Here is a 17549-nt window from a genome sequence, read left to right on the forward strand (position 1 = left end):
CGTGAACAAGTCCGAGTATAGCCAGTAGCTGTTACAGCATGGCACACACTTGTAGCCACTCTATACAAAGATGCTGCGGGGTGGTATTATTATTATTATTATTATTATTACTACTACTATTACTACTACTACTACTATTATTATAGTTTGCGTGGTTTGCAGGAAACCACACAGCAGTGTGGGAGGTGAAGTAATTAGAAGTAATGGTGCACTAGAAAGCGTTCCTTGGAGGTCAAGAGACTAGTCATTTAATAGCTGCCTGATGTGTGATAAGCAAATAAGCTCTTTGAAACCCAGTTTCCAAGCCCTTGGAGTAGGAGTGATAATGTTTACAAAAAGACCTTACGGAGACTGAATGCAAAAGTGTGAGCTTTGCAGAGAAGTCCACCTCACCTCAGCTCCGCCTGCCTTGTAGGTCATGCACTGGGCAGTAACCGCCAGCAGGGGGCGCACCGGGGCTTTGCTCCTGCACCAGGAGCTCGGGCTCCGCTGTCCCTGGAGGGAGGGAGAGGACACCCATGTTTAAGTGCAAACTGGAGACAGCGTTAGGTATGACAGCCTCCTGCTGTCACTATTTACAGTGTGATCCACGTGACTTAAGAAAGACGGTAGAAAGGAATCAGAGCACCGTGAGCAAAAGGAAAGGAAGCATTTGACTCGCTCCTCAGCTTTCTCATCTGTAAGATAGAGGTCCCATAACGGAAGCTATGAGGTTAAATGAAATAATGTCTTTGAAAAGGCCCAGCACAGAGAGGCCGCCAAAACGTGCTTTCCACTCGCCGCCCTTCCTGGGGGGTGCCGACTGATCACAAAGGACTACTGAAGCATTCCCTAAAAACAAGTAAATGTTCCATAAACACAATTGAAATTGCTTTAAAAATATATGATTTAAAATAAAAATAAACCAAAAAAAAGGAAAAAAGAAAAAGTATGTGATTTAAAAGCAAAAAACTCATATAAAATTATATCATTGTCAAATAATTAAAAAATGAAAATATATTCAGCATTTTGAGGTTTGTCGAACTTTTTGTATATAAAGTGTATTCCCATGAAATTGGCAATTCTCAGCAAACTGTCAATATATCTTTGGATAAAAAAAAAGCATAACCTTTGCGCCAGCAGTGACATTTCTCAGAACATTTCCTGAGGAAATAATCAAGGGTGAATGGAAATACTTAGTTCCGAGGGAATCCTTTTATAGCAAAATATTAGAGATACTTAAATGTCCATTGGTCAAGAATGAGTAAGTAAAATGTGGTATGTGCACAATGACAATGCTTCGAAGCCTTTGGAAAAAACAATGGGGTTGTAGCAGCACATACATTGTCATGGGAAGCTCTTCGCTATTTATTACTGAGTGTAAAAGAAAAGCTTAAAAATGTGTGTGGAGTGTGATGCAGTGATTATTTTGTACCACACCCCCTGAAGATAGGCATATGTATCTGTATTTATAGATATATATACACACACATAAACATGTATGTAATTATGTTTATCTTCCGGTGATGAGATTCTGGGCACCTTTTGCCATCAATTTGTTCTGTAGTTTCTGACTTTTCTAAAATGAGTACATATTTCTCTGAAAAGAGGAAACATTTTTTTCAGGAGTCTCACACTTGAAAATGCTGGGGTAAAGGCCTGGAGGCCAGCCTTTCCCTCAGGAGGGGCCTGGGCACATGGGTGCATTTCTGCCACATTCCTGGGCGAACACACAGCTGTGAAAGTTCAGGGGGCACCAGTCTCCTCACTGTCCCTGGAAGAGTGGAAGGGAGTCGAGACTTACCTACCAGGGGAACGGGGTGTGGGGACCCCGTCAGAGAGGTAAAGGGATTAAGTACAAATTGGTAGTTACAGAATAAACACAGGGATGTAAAGTACAGCACAGGAAAAACAGTCGGTAATACTGCAGTGACTATGTATGGTGCCAAGTGGTTTCTGGAAATATCGGGGGAAACACCTTGTAAAAGGCACGGTTGTCTAATCACTATGCCACACACTTGAAACCAATACAAAATAATACTGAAAGTAAACTGTATTGAAAAATTATTTAAAAAGCCAATTTTGCCCTGGCTGGTGTGGCTCAGTGGATTGAGTGCCAGCCTGCGAACCAAAGGGCCACCGGTTCCATTCCCTGCCAGGCCCGAGTTACAGGCTGGGTCCCCAATTCGGGGTACACGAGAGGCAACCACATGTTGATGTTTCACTCCCTCTCTTTCTCTCTCCCTTCTCCTCTCTCTAAAAATAAATAGATAAAATTTTTTTTAAAAAAAGAAGTCAATTTAAAATAAAAAAGGAAAGACTCACCTACCCATTTGAACAGTCGAGGAGTAGACGGGACCACAGCCCTTCCCTGCCCGCAGTCCCGGCCTGCTCTGCCCCGGTCCTCACAGAAGCCAGAGGACAAGAAAACTTGTTAAGTGCTTTTAAGTCTTACAATTAAAGAATAAACTTTAAGCATGCCTTTGTGGTATTATCAAAACCATCAATTACCTAAGTATAAATCTAACAAATTAGACTTAGAAAACTACATGTTATTACCAAGAAGCGCTTTAAAAATAGCTTAATAAACAGTGATTGGTGATTACTGGGAGGAGGGGGTATTGGGGGACTAAATGGTAATGGAAAAAATACAGTACAGATTAAATTAAAAAAATAAAAAACACAGAGTGATATGTGAAGTCCATGCATCAGAAGATTCACAATCATGAAGATGTCAGTTACCCCAAACTAAAATTTAATATGATTCCAATTAAAATCTTAAGGATTTTCAATGAAGAGTTACAAACTGATTCTAAACCTTACAGGAAAGTTTTAAAAAAATCAAGATAATCAAGACAATCTTTTTTCCCCGTTTTTTAAAATTACAGTCGACATCCAATATTAATTAGTTTCAGACACACAACACGCTGACTGAACATGTACGGAATGTACAACGTGTTCACCAGGATCAAGACAATCGACAACAAAGTGGTTAGGGTCTTGGGGTGGGGCGGGGGAGGAAGAAAAAGAAGAGATCAGCTAATTTTATTACGACTGTTACTTACAGGAGGACATAGATAATAATCCAAAAAAGGAAGGAGCAAGGGTAGTACCGAGGGGGCTTGGTATAAAATGACCAGCAGCACAAAAGTCCGACGTTTCCAAACACGAAACACATAGTAAGAGAGAGACAGGGAGACGGATCACACAAATGAAATCGGAAAGATTGTATATCTAATAAAGAGAAAGTATAACATGAGTAATAAAATAACAAAAAGGTAAGAATGGGTTGTCCTTCTTGGCACCACAGAGGCAGGTCACAAGGGGCACAGGAAAGGGGACTAACCTGGGGCTCAGCACCGGCTGGAGCCCTGCTCCGCCACACACTTGCAAGGCGGCCTGTAGTGCAAGTCCTTTCTCAGCCCTTGGCCCTCATAACACGAGAGGGCTGGACCAGGAGGTCGATGGGTCCTTCCTGGCAGTAACAGACCCGGTCCTGCGTCCTGCAGACCACGCCTGGTGGTGCGCTCATTCCGCCTCAGAGCCCTGTTCTGACGCATGGGAGGGGGCATTCAGACGGCGGGCACGGGGCAGGGGCGGGGGGGAGAGGGGGGACCTGGCTCTGGGTCGCTCCCACTGCGCTCCAGGCCAAACTCGACATTTCTTCTGTCCTCGTGATAACACTCCACCTGTGCTTTGGGCCGTAGAGACCTGATCCACGGACTAACTTCGTCCATGTGACAGTGTTAGGGACACAGACACTAGGTCCATTTTCAGTGAAAAGGCCAAGGCTCAGAGAGGGAAAGAGAATCTTCAGCCCTTCCCAGGGGACAGTACTCCCCTCACTTTACAGATGTGAAAACCGAGGACCGGCAAGGCAGGCTGACTTTCCTAAAGATACACCAGTAAGAAGGGGTGGGGGCCCACTTTCCTGGCTCTGAACTGCCTTGTCTTCCCTCTGTGTTGTGTTGCTGCTGCTATTTACGTCTGTACGAGACGTGAAGTGACAAGCGTAGCCTCACGCTGTCCTGGATCACCCTTTCGAGGGGCTGTCCAGGCAGACCCACAAGCTGAGCAAGTCACGTCACCCCCGCAACTGTTTCTTCACCTGCAGCGTTGGAGGTAAGAGTCCCCACTTCGTAAGGGTGTTAAAATCCTGTCGAAAGTACTAAGCGAGGTCTTGGCTTTAGAGCATTTAGCCCGTCAGGAGTCCTCAGAAATGGTACATTCTTACTGCGTCTGGAAATGCTGGTTGGTCCCTATTCATAAACCAGGCAGTCCCCTTCATACCAGATCAAAGGAAAACACAGAGAAACTGTCTGTATTTTTTCAGCTTTATTATGAAAACACAGAAGCGCCTGCATTACCTGCGTAGGTGCAAGAGCAGACAAACAGTGCGGATGGACCGTCACCGAGGGGGACATGTGTCCTTCGGTAAAACCAACATAAATTATGGAAACAACGCCAAACACGACAACACAGCACATCATAAAGATTAAATTACGAGAAGGGACGGGGACCACTGGGAGGGGTGGTGAACGAGGAGAAAGTGCATCTGGCTTGAGAAGCGCCAGGCTCCGGCAGCCTCCCCTGGAGACCCGGCCCTGCGCCCGGGGCGGCTCAGCTCAGCTCAGCTCCAGGTCGTTGATGTACTCCTGGGCCCAGGGCTCACTGGGGTTGGCACAGACTTGTCTGCCCCTCTTGGTCTGGAATCTGTGGGGGAAGGAGAAGAGAGATGAGAATCTCAGGGGCCCTTGTCTGCTTGACCACAGCCCGTATGTCGGACAGCTCCGGTGGGTGGCAGGGCCTTTCCCGGGGTCACACTGGAAGTGGACTCCTTGTAACTTCCCCCCTGGATTTAGCCGTGGCCTCAGGGTTGCCCACATCAGGAACCGATCAGTTTTACAATCAGCACGGCTATATCTTCCCATTCCTCCCCTGGCGCTCCTAGCAATAAGTTCTCCACGTGCTCTTCTAAGTGTGGTTGAAGCAATCAGCCCACAGTTCCTGGTTTCCTAGCCTCTGGCTCATTTCCTTCCCAGAACCCCAGTGTCTTGTCCCTTTACTCCTTCCTGGCCCCCTCCAGGACTCCACAGGTGACTTCACGACTCTGTTCTTTACCGCTTTCCGGGAGGGCGTCAGCCCTGAGAACTGCCACCCCACTGTTAGGTCCTGTCCCTGCCCAAAGTGGGCCCCTTGTCTCTGCGGCCCTCGTCCTGGCCTCCCACAGCGGCCCAGAAGCCGGTACTTACACCACAGCTGGCTGGGAGCACAGGCTGCTGGTCTCGTAGTAATCCACCACAAAGTCTCGAGGAAGTTGCCGCGTGGTGTAGGAGAAGCAGCAGGCGGTGGGGGGGTCTGAGCCCACTGGAAAGAAAGGCCCAGGTGAGGTCAAGGCCCCGCAGGGAGCTGTCCCTCTGGCTTCTAGTTACAGATATTCAAGCAGTATCTCTGGGGAGCTAACAGACCCCCAAATACGGTCCCTTGTATCCAACCCCAGCCACGCTGCGTAGGAGTCTTTTCCTGAACGCAGGATCCTAAGGGAAGATCGTGGACCTGGCTTGGGTCCCAGGGCACGTGTCTAACTCTGTTTAACTGATGAGGAAACCAAGACACACAGAAAGACGGGCCCTTTCTTACACAAGTCTGCTGGTTACTGTTTCTTAAGAAAACAGGAACTCGAACATTACTGAATGTCTAGTAGACACAACACGTAATGTCAGGCTACTTATAAATCTTCCCAGCTCTCCCTCGTCCCATCCCCAGAGGCCACGGTTGGACCAGCCCCAGCTGGAAAGCCTGGTTGTGGCTCTGGAAGTAGCAGCTGAAAGGCCACACTTACTCGGTGCTGAGAGCGCGGGAGAGCAGAAGGCGGCCCCGAGCACGAGGAGTGAGAGGACAGTCACGCAGAGCTTCATGGTCTCGGCGGAGAAGAGGCTTTCTCGGAGCTGAGACTGCAGACCCCAGAAGCTCCAGAACCCTGCTGTGTTCTGTGCTGATGCTGAGTTGGGATCCCCTCTTTATAGGACCTCTGAGGGCTGGGACAGAGGCGGGGGCACTGGAGGCCAATGGAACTTCCAGGCCAGAGATGATGTCATGGTGTCCAGAAGGAAAGTGAAGCTGGCTGACACCCAGGAGCTCATCACGTTCCCCCCAGGGTGATGTTATCAGGCAGGAAAGGAGGAGGAGGAGGAGGAAGGGCGAAGGGGGCTGTGCCGAAGAGGGAAGTGGTACGCCAAAGGCAGTGGCCGGGACTGAGGCGGCGACCGTAAACCCGAGAGGAAGGATGAAACCTTCACACCTCCTGGGTGAGGCGTGCAGACGAGAACCATGCTGCTCTCGGCGGTTGGCACCTCCAGAAGCCGGAGGCTTCTCGTCACTGTTTCCAGAGTTGCCACAGGCCCGGCCTCAAGAAGGAAGGGGGAGCTGGGACCAGAGGTCACGTTCCTGGGCCTCCCTCTGCTGGGCTGAGTGACCTTAGTGCCCTGCATCTTCCTCGGGCATAAAGAGTCCCGCACTGAGTGTGCAGGAGAGCCCGGCAGGACAATAATCCACTTACTGAATTGTCTACTGTGTGCCAGGCCCCGGGCTGGCTGCCCGAGACTGTGACGCCAAACCCCACCACCACCTTTAGAGGGGTGCAATTGCTGTTCGGGGGGCGGGCATGAAGATCATGGATGGGGGGGCCCACTGATAACCTCACGGCTACAGTCTTAAGTGGCAGTGCCCAGATTGGGAGCCAGAGTCTCCCGACTCTAAAATCCATTCTCTCCGCCCTGTTGCCTCCAATGTGCAATGTGACCACGCGGAGAGAAGCGGTTGCCCGCCAGGGGCCTGGGCACGCACAGAGAGCCAGCTTACGAGGGCCGAACTCAGGAGGAGGAAGAGGATGGGTCAGTCGGTTCTAGAACAAGGAGGGAGCAGCAGGGAAAAGACAGAAAGGCTCCCGTTCGTTCCCTTGGAGCCGTAATAGAAAAGGAGGGAGAGATCAGCGAGGATCCGGTGTGGAAGGCCCAGATGGAGCAGGCCTCCCCGTCATTCACCTGCAACTTGCAAAGGGGTCCCCCCAGCAGGTCCAGCCCCCGTCGGACCCCACGTGCAGTTGCCACAATATTATTGACGGTATTCGCTCTGCTGCACTTACGTCCCTGGGACTATTCTGTAAACGCCAGTTTGTGCCTCTCAATCCCTTCGCCGTTTTTACCTTCGTAAGTTATGTGTCTACCATTATGCTGTGCCCCTAAAACTAATATACGATGATGTTGAAGGTCAACTTTAATTAAAAAAGAAAATAGAGAATGTCTCTCTGGTACAAAAATGGGATTAAATAGACTCAGCAAGGAGTTTGCCTGTGTCATGGATCAAACATGTATTCCACACACATGGCTGTTTCCCAGCCGCCGACGGGGAATTCCTCACGTTCCCATAAAGCCCTGCCTGGCTTGGTGGCTGCTTTGTGGGAGGCCTCAGCCCTGAGACCTGCAGCCAACTTGAAGGTGACTCGGTGAACCCCATGAAAGCCAGGCTGACAGGAGCACCTGCCTGGGCCAGTGAGGACGACTGGGATGATCAGATTGAGATCTCTGTCCACCTTCAGCTCCACCTGCCCACCACCACCTACCTGCCCACCCCCACCTGCCCACCCCGGCCCCATCGCCACCTGCCTCTACCCTGAGAAAAAACAAATAAAGTGTGAAAACAGGAAACCATGCACCCTGGGTGCTGTAGCGAAGTGGGATTGAAGGGGGCACAGCGGCATCTTGGGGTACTGCAGGGTCACTAAATACAGTTCAATGTCATCCTACCTCATATTACTGCCCCCCACACACACACAAATTGTACTTCTCTGCTCCACCCTCCCCCCCCCCCAGCATCTCTCACGGTCTCTCCTAGCTGGAGGAGGACCTGGCTCTAGGGGACAAAGGACGTGTCTGTGTTCCCTGGACTTTACCAGACTCTGTTACCCATGCCGTTCATGCACAACCCAATGCAGAAGCCGTCTGCTTTTTGTCAGGGAAGGCGGAACAGAATGAAGCCCCATTCCTCCCCGCAGTGATGGTGTTGACAGCAACAGAAATAACTATTCTAGCCCTGGCTGGTGTGGCTCAGTGGATTGAGCACCAGCCTACGAACCAATAGGTTGCTGGTTTGATTCCCAGTCAGGGCACGTGCCTGGTGGCAGGGCAGGTCCCCAGTAGGGGGCTCGAGAGAGGCAACCACACACTGATGTTTCTCTCCCTCTCTTTGTCCCTCCCTTCCCTCCTCTCTAAAAATAAATAAATAAAATCTTATTTTAAAAAAGAAATAACTATCCCATGGGGTGGAATAAAGGCAGGAACAGAACATCAGCACATCCCTCACCGTAGACAGATAGCTCCAGGTCAAGTCTAAGGCCCACTGTGCACCCAGGAGGAGCCCCTGACACGGAGACCTCCATCTGAGTGAGCGGGCTGTGCCGCACTTCCCGCCATGGAGGATTCGAAGAGCCCTGCTCTGGGGCGTTAGGAGGATGACGACGGACAGGAATGGGTGATGAGCCCACATGGAGCCACATCGTGAGAGTCTGGCCGTTGCTTCCCAGCCTTGGTTTCATCTTTGGCTCACGGAGGTCCCAACAGTGATGTTGTGTTTGCATTAGTGAAGTTCGACACCAAGAGTACAAAGGGCTTGTGCCAACATGTTTAGCTAAACCAGTGCCCTCTAAGATGTACACACTGAGGCTGTTTCTAAGTAACAGGTAGTGGGGAATGATAACAAATGCCTCTCAAATACACAGCAAAAAAAAAAAGTGCTCGTCTTCTCTAGGGAAGCTTCCCCAACCTCTTCTCCGCTGGACGCTGCGTGTCCCTCTGTGTCCCCACAGATCCTGGGCTGTCCCCAGCACGTCACCCGGAGCATCTCGCCTCTTCGATCGCCTCCCCCAGTGGACAGCGAGCTCCTTGATGCAGAAAGTGTGTTATGCCCACCTCTGTGTACACAGTAGGTGTTCAGTAAATGCTTGTTTGATAAGTGTCCAGAGGCAGCCAAACCACCAGTGTTCAGGGAAGCGGGTATGAAGGTAACATGGACCCCGCGTGCAAACTCCATTTAGCTGAGTGAGGTAAGAACGAACTGGACATTCTCACACTCTCTTTGAAAGGTAATTCCCAGCCCTGATGAGTTAATAATTCCCTTCCTCCCCCTCCCCTCAGCCCACAGACTCAGTGGTTTCGTGGTAAGGGATACTATTTTAGGACTGGATCTTTGCAGCTCCGGAGTGCAAGAAGCGAGAGCAGAAGTCACCGCGGTCTCAGGCCACTCCGGGGGCCTCTGCGTGCCCCTTCCCCCTCGCTCCGGGGAAACCTTTCACTTCCCCTCGCTTGGGGTGACATAGAGTTTCCCCTTCCACACCCTTCCCTGGCCCTGTGCTCACAACTCCACTCGGGACACTTTCACATCTACTTCGTCCTTTCACCCTCCCAGCCTCTGTCATCTGCACACAGGACTGGAACCCAGCAGTCACGGGCCTTGCACAGGCCCTGGTACGTTTGATTTCCTCCAACACATCCACGTCCAAGGTTTTATCTGATCCCAGTCTGCTTTGCTACTGTAGCAAAGCCTAGAGAAATTAAAAGACCTGGTCAAAGCCCTGACTGGTGTAGCTCAGTGGATTGAGCACGGGTCTGCGAACCACAGGATCGCAGTTCAATTCCCAGTCAGGGCACATGCCTGGGTTGCAAGCCAGTTCCCTGCAGGCCAGTTTGCAGCAGGGAACACACTAGAGGCAATCATACATTGATGTTTCCCTCTCTCCTTTCCTTCCCTTCCCCTCTAAAGATAAATAAATAAAGAAAGGAAGGAAGGAAGGAAGGAAGGAAGGAAGGAAGGAAGGAAGGAAGGAAGGAAGGAAGGAAGGAAGGAAGGAAGAAGGAAGGAAGGAAGGAAGGAAGGAAGAAGGAAGGAAGGAAGGAAGGAAGGAAGGAAGGAAGGAAGAAAGAAATAAATAAATAAATAAAAAAAAAGACTTGGTCAAGGTCACACAGGATGTGTGGTAAGACCCAGGGTCTTCCAACTCCTGGTCCAAAGATGACCAGGCTTCCTTCACAGGCCTGGCCCCTCTGAGACACATGCGTGGGGGTCTCCGAAGGCGCCAGACCCTCAGGGAGGTCACAAAGCGGCTGAGGAGCAGGACACGGAGGTGGCCAATCTCGGTGTTCTGTGTTTCCCCAGAATGAGAGTGCTGAGGTGCATGAGGGTCGGGAGACCACGGGGCGTTGGGGCCGAGAGCACTGGCCACAAGGAGGCGGAATGCTGGGGACCTGCTTGCAAGCAGCTCCTGAACTGGAAATCCAAGGTGAGCTGGAACACACGGTCATTTTGCCCAGAGAGCAAATCAAGGAGAAGTAAGTCCTTCAGTGTTGCCAGTATGGGAGCCAAGTCACTCGGGAGAGATGGGATTGCGGACTGAAGAAACAAGCCCACGATTATCCAAAGCTCAGGACTCAGGGCTCGGAGTCTGGAGGAGAGTGAGCTGGTGGCAGCTGTTCATCGGGGAAGCCACCCTGTGCCCCACAGGCTGCCTGCCTCGCTCTTCTTCCAGCGGAAAGAGCCTCGGGCTCCGGCCGCAGCCTGCCCTTCCGCAGCCATGCGGGAGGCGGGTGCAGCGACGTCGGGGGGTGTTAAGTTCCTGAGAGAAGCTTCAGGGCTCACCAGGATTTGAGGGGTTCAAGAAGGCCTTCGGCGTTCTTCACAGGGCACCTTCCTTCCCTCCACCGGAGCTTTTCTCCCTGTTCCCAGCTCTTGCCCGGCTGGAGTGTCCAGCAAGAGAGGAAACGTTCAGTAACAGTACCGACTGCAGGACAGGCCCGGAGATGGGCCCAGGGGGCACGTGTTTTGGAAAGTGGTAGCGAAGCGTCTAAAAAGGCCTCCCCAAAATATGATGTCTGACTTTTGTAAAAATCTGTATTTGTGTAATATTCTTTTCCATAGCAAATATACATGGTCACCATGTAAAATTCAGAAAAATACAGAAATCACGAATTAGCAAACAAAACTTACCCGGTGTTCTGCACAAAGTTTTGCATTTTACTCTTGTTACTTCACAGTCTTTCTTGAGCTAGTCTATCTTATTACTGTTACTATATGTTCTTCCCTTTCATTAAAAACTCAAAAGTTATTCAAAAATTAGCATGCGCCATATTTTATTGCATGGACATACCTACATTTTATGCCAAAATTTATCTTTAACCATTGTGTTGCTTAGGTCAGTCACTCAGGTTGCTCTGATTTTCCTCTATCATAAATTGAGCTGAGACCTGAAGGGTGATCAGCCAGGGAAAGAGGGTGTGGGTAGGGTTACTCAGGCAAAGAACAAGAAGCCTGCCCTCTTTGAAATACATGAAATAGATGAATGGAAATATTCAGCAATAGTAATAGTAACTGACAGCATCGTTGGTGGAGAATGAGTCCTCGCGGTGTTTCGAGGGGAAGAACTTCCTCGGACCTGCATGGGAGGGTGTGGCTCTGCGGGGAACTTCATCGACGGTGTAAAATGGAGCGGGTTCCCCACCTGACTTCCCAACGTTCCATCTCTGTCCATCTCACCATGGAGAGTCCAGCTGTGCCTCAGCAAGGACGAGTTGATAGCCAATGTCCGGAGTTTCTGCTCCATACTGAAGTACGGTCCAGCGCAGCACCCGGCCAGCTCAGCTGCCGTATTCAGGCTCTCTCCTCGGGCCTGCGTGTGGAGTCTCCACCGTGGCCATGGGCCGTGTGGTTGCTAGGGCCACAAGGCCATGGAGACAACAGGTGTGTGCCCCATGCGAGTGCAGGTCATAGAGGCAGAGATAGAGAGAGAGAGAGGTTAGTCCTTCTGGAGCCGAAGCCACTGAACCCCCTGGTCGTGGGCTCCCGGACAGAGGCGTGCACGGATGAACAGGGCGTGAGTGCATCAGCGGTTGAGTGAGAGCGAGCGGGTGCTTCGTTCCCCTGGGATTATAACCAGGAGCTGGGGTTTGGAAAGGACCAGGTGCTTTTCAAGATTTCCATTCAACTTCCCAGGCTTTCCTAGGCTTTGGATGGGTTTACACCCCCCACCCCAGCTACACTGACAGGCGTCTGTGGTCCAGCCCCTCCCCCAGTGTCCCCCCCAACAATCCAGTAGTGGAGGGGCAAAGGGAGGAGTGTTAGTCCCCTGGGGGAGCACGCTGCTGTGGTCCCCGGGGGGTGGGGGGCTGTAGCTTCCCAGCAGGCTCTGCTCCCCAGTTTCTTCAGTCCAATGTCTGGTCCCCTTCATTCCTCTTGTCTTGCTAAATTGCTGATGGCGGCGAGGACACTTACTATGAGCCAGCGATGTTCCAATTCTATTACAGATGCTAGTCTCTTTACTTTATTTTTTTAAATATTTAATTAATTTATTTTTAGAGCAAAGGGAATGGGGGGAGAAAGAGAGGAAGAGAAAGGTCAACGTGTGGTTGCCCCTTGCGTGCCCCCCACTGGGGACCTGGCCTGCAACCCAGGCATGTGCCCTGACTGGGAATCGAACTGGCGACACTCTTGGTTCTCAGGCTGGCACTCAATCCACCGAGCCACACCAGCCACGGCATACAGATGCTAATGCATTTAATTCTACTATGATCATCCCTGTCGGACATTAGGAAGCTGAGGCACAGATCCGTAACCTACGGAAGAACACACAGCCAACCGTGGTAGATTTGGAAATGACACCAAAGAGGTGTGTTTCCGGAGTGTAAGTCAATCAGAAAAGGAAAATGTGCTTCTTATAAATGTGTGTTAAAAGTTAATGGCCAAAGTGTTGTAATTATGATGTAAAATGTCTTTTAGGTTTACATATTGCCTATCTTTAAACAGTGGAATCCATGGGTTTCTCTCTTTTCCTTAGCAAACTAAGAGAATTAAAAGCGGTTTTCCCTATTTGTGCTAAAACGTTCATCTCTGCGGCTGCCGAGGGGCACACGCCTGTGTGTTTGTGGTGCTTCTCCCTGCCCTGTGACCTACAAGAAGGGGAAGTTGCCCCCCGCCGGGCTGACAGCTCACTGGTAGGAAGCAGAAGAGAGACCTGCAATTTCGAGGAAACACGTCGGGTCACAGGGCTGAGTCTTGGTTTCCTGGGAGTTTTAAGGTAACGGGAGACGCAGCCACAGAGGGAGAGACCCCCCATTTCAAGCCAGAAACAACGCCAAGTGTCGGAAGGGTTTTTAACAGGCAGGGGCAGAGACTGACTTGCACTTTTGCAAACTTGCTTTAGCTGCTGCGACAAGGCAGGACAGAGGTGAGGGAGGCAAACTGGAAGAAAAACCGATTGCTAGGACACTCCTACAGCCCCTTGTCGTGGTAGGAAATGGTGACACCGGACCTTGGACAGTGGCAGCGGGAGTTGGTGGGAAGCAGACACACTTCGTTTGAAATGCGACACAGTCAGTGATTGAACATAGCAGTTCCCCCTTGTCTCGGGGGATACGTTCCAAGACCCCCAGAGAGTGCGTAAAACCTCAGACAGTACTGCCCTCCACACACTGCAGGGTTAGAAATTTTATACCCAAGAAGCCGCCTTTATTAAAGGCACCAACAAGACATGGTGTGAAGTTGGTGCAAAGCCAACAACAGGACCCGGGCTACATGTTTTGAGGGGAAATCGGATCAGTTGCACATTGTAACAGCTCGTGGTAAGTGCTGTCATCGGGGAGGGAAGTAATAACTCTCTAACCAGAAAGAGGCTGGCTCAGCAGTTTCCATTTCCTTCTTCTTGTCCTCCCCCCCCACTCTGAGGCGCCAGCCCTCGGAACCTGCGTCGTGGGCGCGAAGCAGATGAGGGGATAACTGCAGTTCAGGGAGCCCGCTGAGTCCGGGCAGAGGAGGTGCTCAAGGAGGAGGTGGTGTGGCCTGTGAGCTGGAGTTTCCAATGACACAAGTGACGGGCTGCACTTGCAGAACCGACAGCCATAAGGGAAGACACCTGGATGCCAAGGCCTCCGTGGGACCCGCTGCGGCCCCGGATCTGGTCTTTGCTTTGACCCCTCAGAGCCGGCGTTGGCCATTGTAGGGGTGGGATGGAAACAGCCCGTGCGACTTCAGAGGCAGATGCTCGGGAGACAGGAAGGAGAGAATCCCTCGGGCGTGGCCGCCCTCCGCTCACGTCTGGTTTCCGCCGTTGTTCTAGCCTCTTTCGGGGGAGATCGAAGCCCTGTGGTCTGGCCCCGGTTTAGCTTCAGCGCCCACCTTGGCTCCACCGTCCGAAGCTGCGCAGACGCCGCTCTCTCCGCCTCCCGAGCCGGCAGTTTCCACCGGCGCCTCCCCAGCGACGCGTGTCCGAATCCTCCATGGCTTCCCAGACACAACCAGAGTTCCATCCGTTCTGTGAAGACTTCTTCAAGACCCCCCCCCACACACACACACACAGGGGACTGCTTTGGTTTATCTTTCTCCAGGGAATCGGAGCACTTTCTGCTGAGTGCTGGGGTTGCCTGGTTATGGACGCTTCCTGCTCCTCCTGCACCTCGGGGATGCACAGGACAAAGACCATTACCAAGAACTAAGTCTATTCCTCATTATCAAATGTGATTTATGCTTATTCATTAAGTAACAATAACATAAGAAAGAATGGAGGAGGACACACACAGACCTGAGGCGGCAGGCCCTCTCAGACCACTGAAATTAGGAGTGAAAAAGAATAAGAAAAAATTCAACTGCTTTAAACTTGGCATGATTTACATAAATATCTACAGGTTCCTTAAAATAGTTTGGAGAAATGGAAATCAAGGCTCTATTTTAGCAAAGGCCATTGGACAGGAACTTGGGCGCATTTCTCGAAAATGTCTTTCAGATTAAAGTTCAACAGCTGACAACAACCTCCTTTCTGATGCGGGTCCTTGTAGCTATTTTAAAACAAGACGTGTTTGTAAATGTGTGAGCTGATGAAGAAGGCAATGCAGTCTCACTTCAAAAAACAAAAACAAAAAAACAGAGAACTCCAGAGAAAGGGAAAAACAAGACGATTATCCACCCAGAGCTCTTCCCCACATACGTCAGCACTGTTGCTACGCCAGGGCCTTCCTCGGGACAGAACGCAATGTCCATACATCTGCAATGCCTTCTGTCCCTTCCATGCCTGGACTTCATACATGTAAACCACATAGGTACATAGATAGAGTTACAGTATTTGTCATTGGTGCATATACGTTCGTGCAACTCTTCATCTTATACAATTTGTACAATTTTTCATCTTTTCTACAAGTGATATTCTATTTCTCCTACTACACTTCATTCAGTGTGAGGGTTCAATAATAACCACGGGGGCATATGGTAACTCACTTTACCACTCCTGAGAGAGGAGAATAGGGTTCCTTATTTTAGATGCTGGGCCAGAAATATCTTTATGTTTGATGTTGCTTCTCCATTTGGGTTTCTTTCTTTAGAGCTCCTTCCATAAAATGTGTCCTTTAGGTTACCAGGTATAAATATTTTTAGGCTCCTGACATATTAACACCCACGCCTAATGTATCTTCACGATCCTGAACTTGTGTTTCACCCAGTGACCTAGTCATTCAGTGACCGTGAGATGAATAGACAAATGACAGAAACATGACCTCATGCTTCCTAGTCCTCTAGTGGGGATTTCTTAATTCAGTGCTTTGCAATCGGAGGAGGCTGGAACCTTCCACTGCATCATCCCGCCCACCCCGTCCACGTGCCTGAGCCGCCGGGGAAGCACAGAAGTTCCAGCCCCACCCGAAGGCCGGAGCTGGAGCGTTCGCGCCTGCATCGGTTTCTAGGGAATAAGTGGCCGGCTAAGAATAGCCTGAATCTAGAAACACCTCTCTCATCCTGCTCTCGGGGGAAACCATTTCCTCATGAGAAACCAGAACAAGTCACGAGTTGTGGGCTCCGACTCACAGCTCAGAGAGGCTATTCTTGGGTGTCCCAAGCCCCTGCGGTCTCCCAGGACCGCGTTGTGCAACACTCGGCCTGACAGCACCACGATGCTTAAAACTTTCCCCTCTCGCGCCCGGATTCCATTTCCCCATCCGCCCGGGGGGCCTATAAAGGGCAGGGGAGATGGCCCTGCACTGCAGAGGGACGCAGCCAGCAGCGAGTGCCCACTCCCACCTCTGCTCTCCCGACACTCAAGCCCACACACCCGCGGCTCGGCATCATGAAGGTCTCTGGGGCTGCGCTGGCCGTCCTGCTCTGCGCCGCGGCCCTCTGCGGCCAGGTCTCCTCGGCACCATGTGAGTCTCTGTGTTGTTTCTGTGGGTGACCCGACGCTCCGGCCACACTCAGACCACAGCCATCTTTTCTTGTGGTCTGGAGAGCCCATGAGGGGAAATAGAGAACTTCTTAAAGGGTTATAAAGCCTCTTCGCTTTTGTCCTGCAAGACTCATTTTCATCTTACAAAGGGGTGTTAGCTAGCTTGGTCCCCGCATCTGAGAGCCAGGGTGGGGCAGGGGAGTCTCGGTCCCATTTTACAGATGGCAAAATAGGGGCCTAAGCAAATGAGTTTGCCAGAGGCAAGCCCAGTGGTATTGTTCTTCCACTAAGTCATCCTAGGTCCCCGAGAGAGCTCCGTCCCTTGGGTGTCTTAGGAGGTATGTCCGAGGCTTCTCTTGCCCGGGACCGCTTCTTGAAGGGAGATTAGAAAACAGTCTGCTTGGGTGTTTGTAGCACCGAGAGAAAGACAGCGCCCACGATGAAGACTCAAAGAGGCAGGTGGATACAGAGAGAAACAAGGACCGAGACAGGGAAAGTTTTGGCAGAAACACCCAGCCCACACACTGAGCAGGGCCGTGCTGTTCCGTGTCTCCTCACCCTCTCCGGATCAGACCTCAGACCTGCCTCTTCTCCTGCACCGTGACTCAGGCTCCTTCTGTCCCTTCCTCCACAGTTGGCTCTGACACCCCGACCGCCTGCTGCTTCTCCTACACCTCCCGGCAGGTTCCGCGTAAATTCATAGCCGACTACTTCGAGACCAGCAGCCAGTGCTCCAAGGCCGGGGTCATGTAAGTGCCAGTCCTGTCCAGCCCTGGGGAGATGGGGAGAGTGTGGAGTGGAGGCAGTGCCCAAGGGCACAGCAGGCCAGGGGTGGCGTCCTGGGAAGGCCCGCCCTCCAGGACACCCTCTCGGCTATGCCAGACCCTGGTCTCCCGGGGGTGACCTGACCTGAAGGGGGGGACTTGCCGAGTCAGGGTGGGGGCCGGCGCAGCCCAGAGGGAAGGAGTGGGGAGAAGGAGGCAGCAGCAGCAGCAGGGTCCTGGGAAGGGCTCCCTGCGTCAGTGAGAGCAGCCCCCTGGTCTGAGATGGCCAAAGGATCCCTGAGAGAGCGAGCAGGGCAGAGCGTGGGGTGCAGGGGCCTCGGCGGGGCCCAGGCCCCCCTGCCGGGTCGCTGGGTGTGTGACCCATCCCCTCCTCTCCACAGCTTCCTAACCAAAAGAAGCCGGCAGGTCTGTGCCGACCCCAGGGAGGCCTGGGTCCAGGAGTACATCACGGACCTGGAGCTGAACGCCTGACGGCCCGGAAGCTTCGAGGAGCCCAGGGACCTCAGGGGGCCAACGGGACGCACAGGCCCGAGCCCTGG

General features: G+C 51.6%; 2 protein-coding genes across 2 annotated transcripts; one reads left to right on the forward strand and one right to left on the reverse strand.

Moving 5' to 3' along the window:
* Positions 1 to 4301: 4301 nt before the first annotated feature.
* On the reverse strand, positions 4302 to 6171 carry LOC119061574 (C-C motif chemokine 4). Its single transcript, XM_037162160.2, has 3 exons — positions 5822 to 6171; positions 5232 to 5346; positions 4302 to 4692 (listed from the first exon to the last, which is right to left on the reverse strand). Exons 1-3 carry the CDS (start codon positions 5895 to 5897, stop codon positions 4605 to 4607), a joined length of 279 nt encoding a protein of 92 aa, XP_037018055.2. The 5' UTR covers positions 5898 to 6171; the 3' UTR covers positions 4302 to 4604.
* Positions 6172 to 16121: 9950 nt separating this feature from the next.
* LOC119061590 (C-C motif chemokine 3-like) lies at positions 16122 to 17481 on the forward strand. The gene is made up of 3 exons (XM_037162189.2): positions 16122 to 16205; positions 16860 to 16974; positions 17391 to 17481. Exons 1-3 carry the CDS (start codon positions 16130 to 16132, stop codon positions 17479 to 17481), a joined length of 282 nt encoding a protein of 93 aa, XP_037018084.2. The 5' UTR covers positions 16122 to 16129.
* Positions 17482 to 17549: the final 68 nt, after the last annotated feature.

Source organism: Artibeus jamaicensis, unplaced genomic scaffold (assembly GCF_021234435.1).
Source record: "Artibeus jamaicensis isolate MK-2021 breed Jamaican fruit bat unplaced genomic scaffold, CSHL_Jam_final contig_2259, whole genome shotgun sequence".
In the NCBI taxonomy this organism is placed as follows: Eukaryota; Metazoa; Chordata; class Mammalia; order Chiroptera; family Phyllostomidae; genus Artibeus; species Artibeus jamaicensis.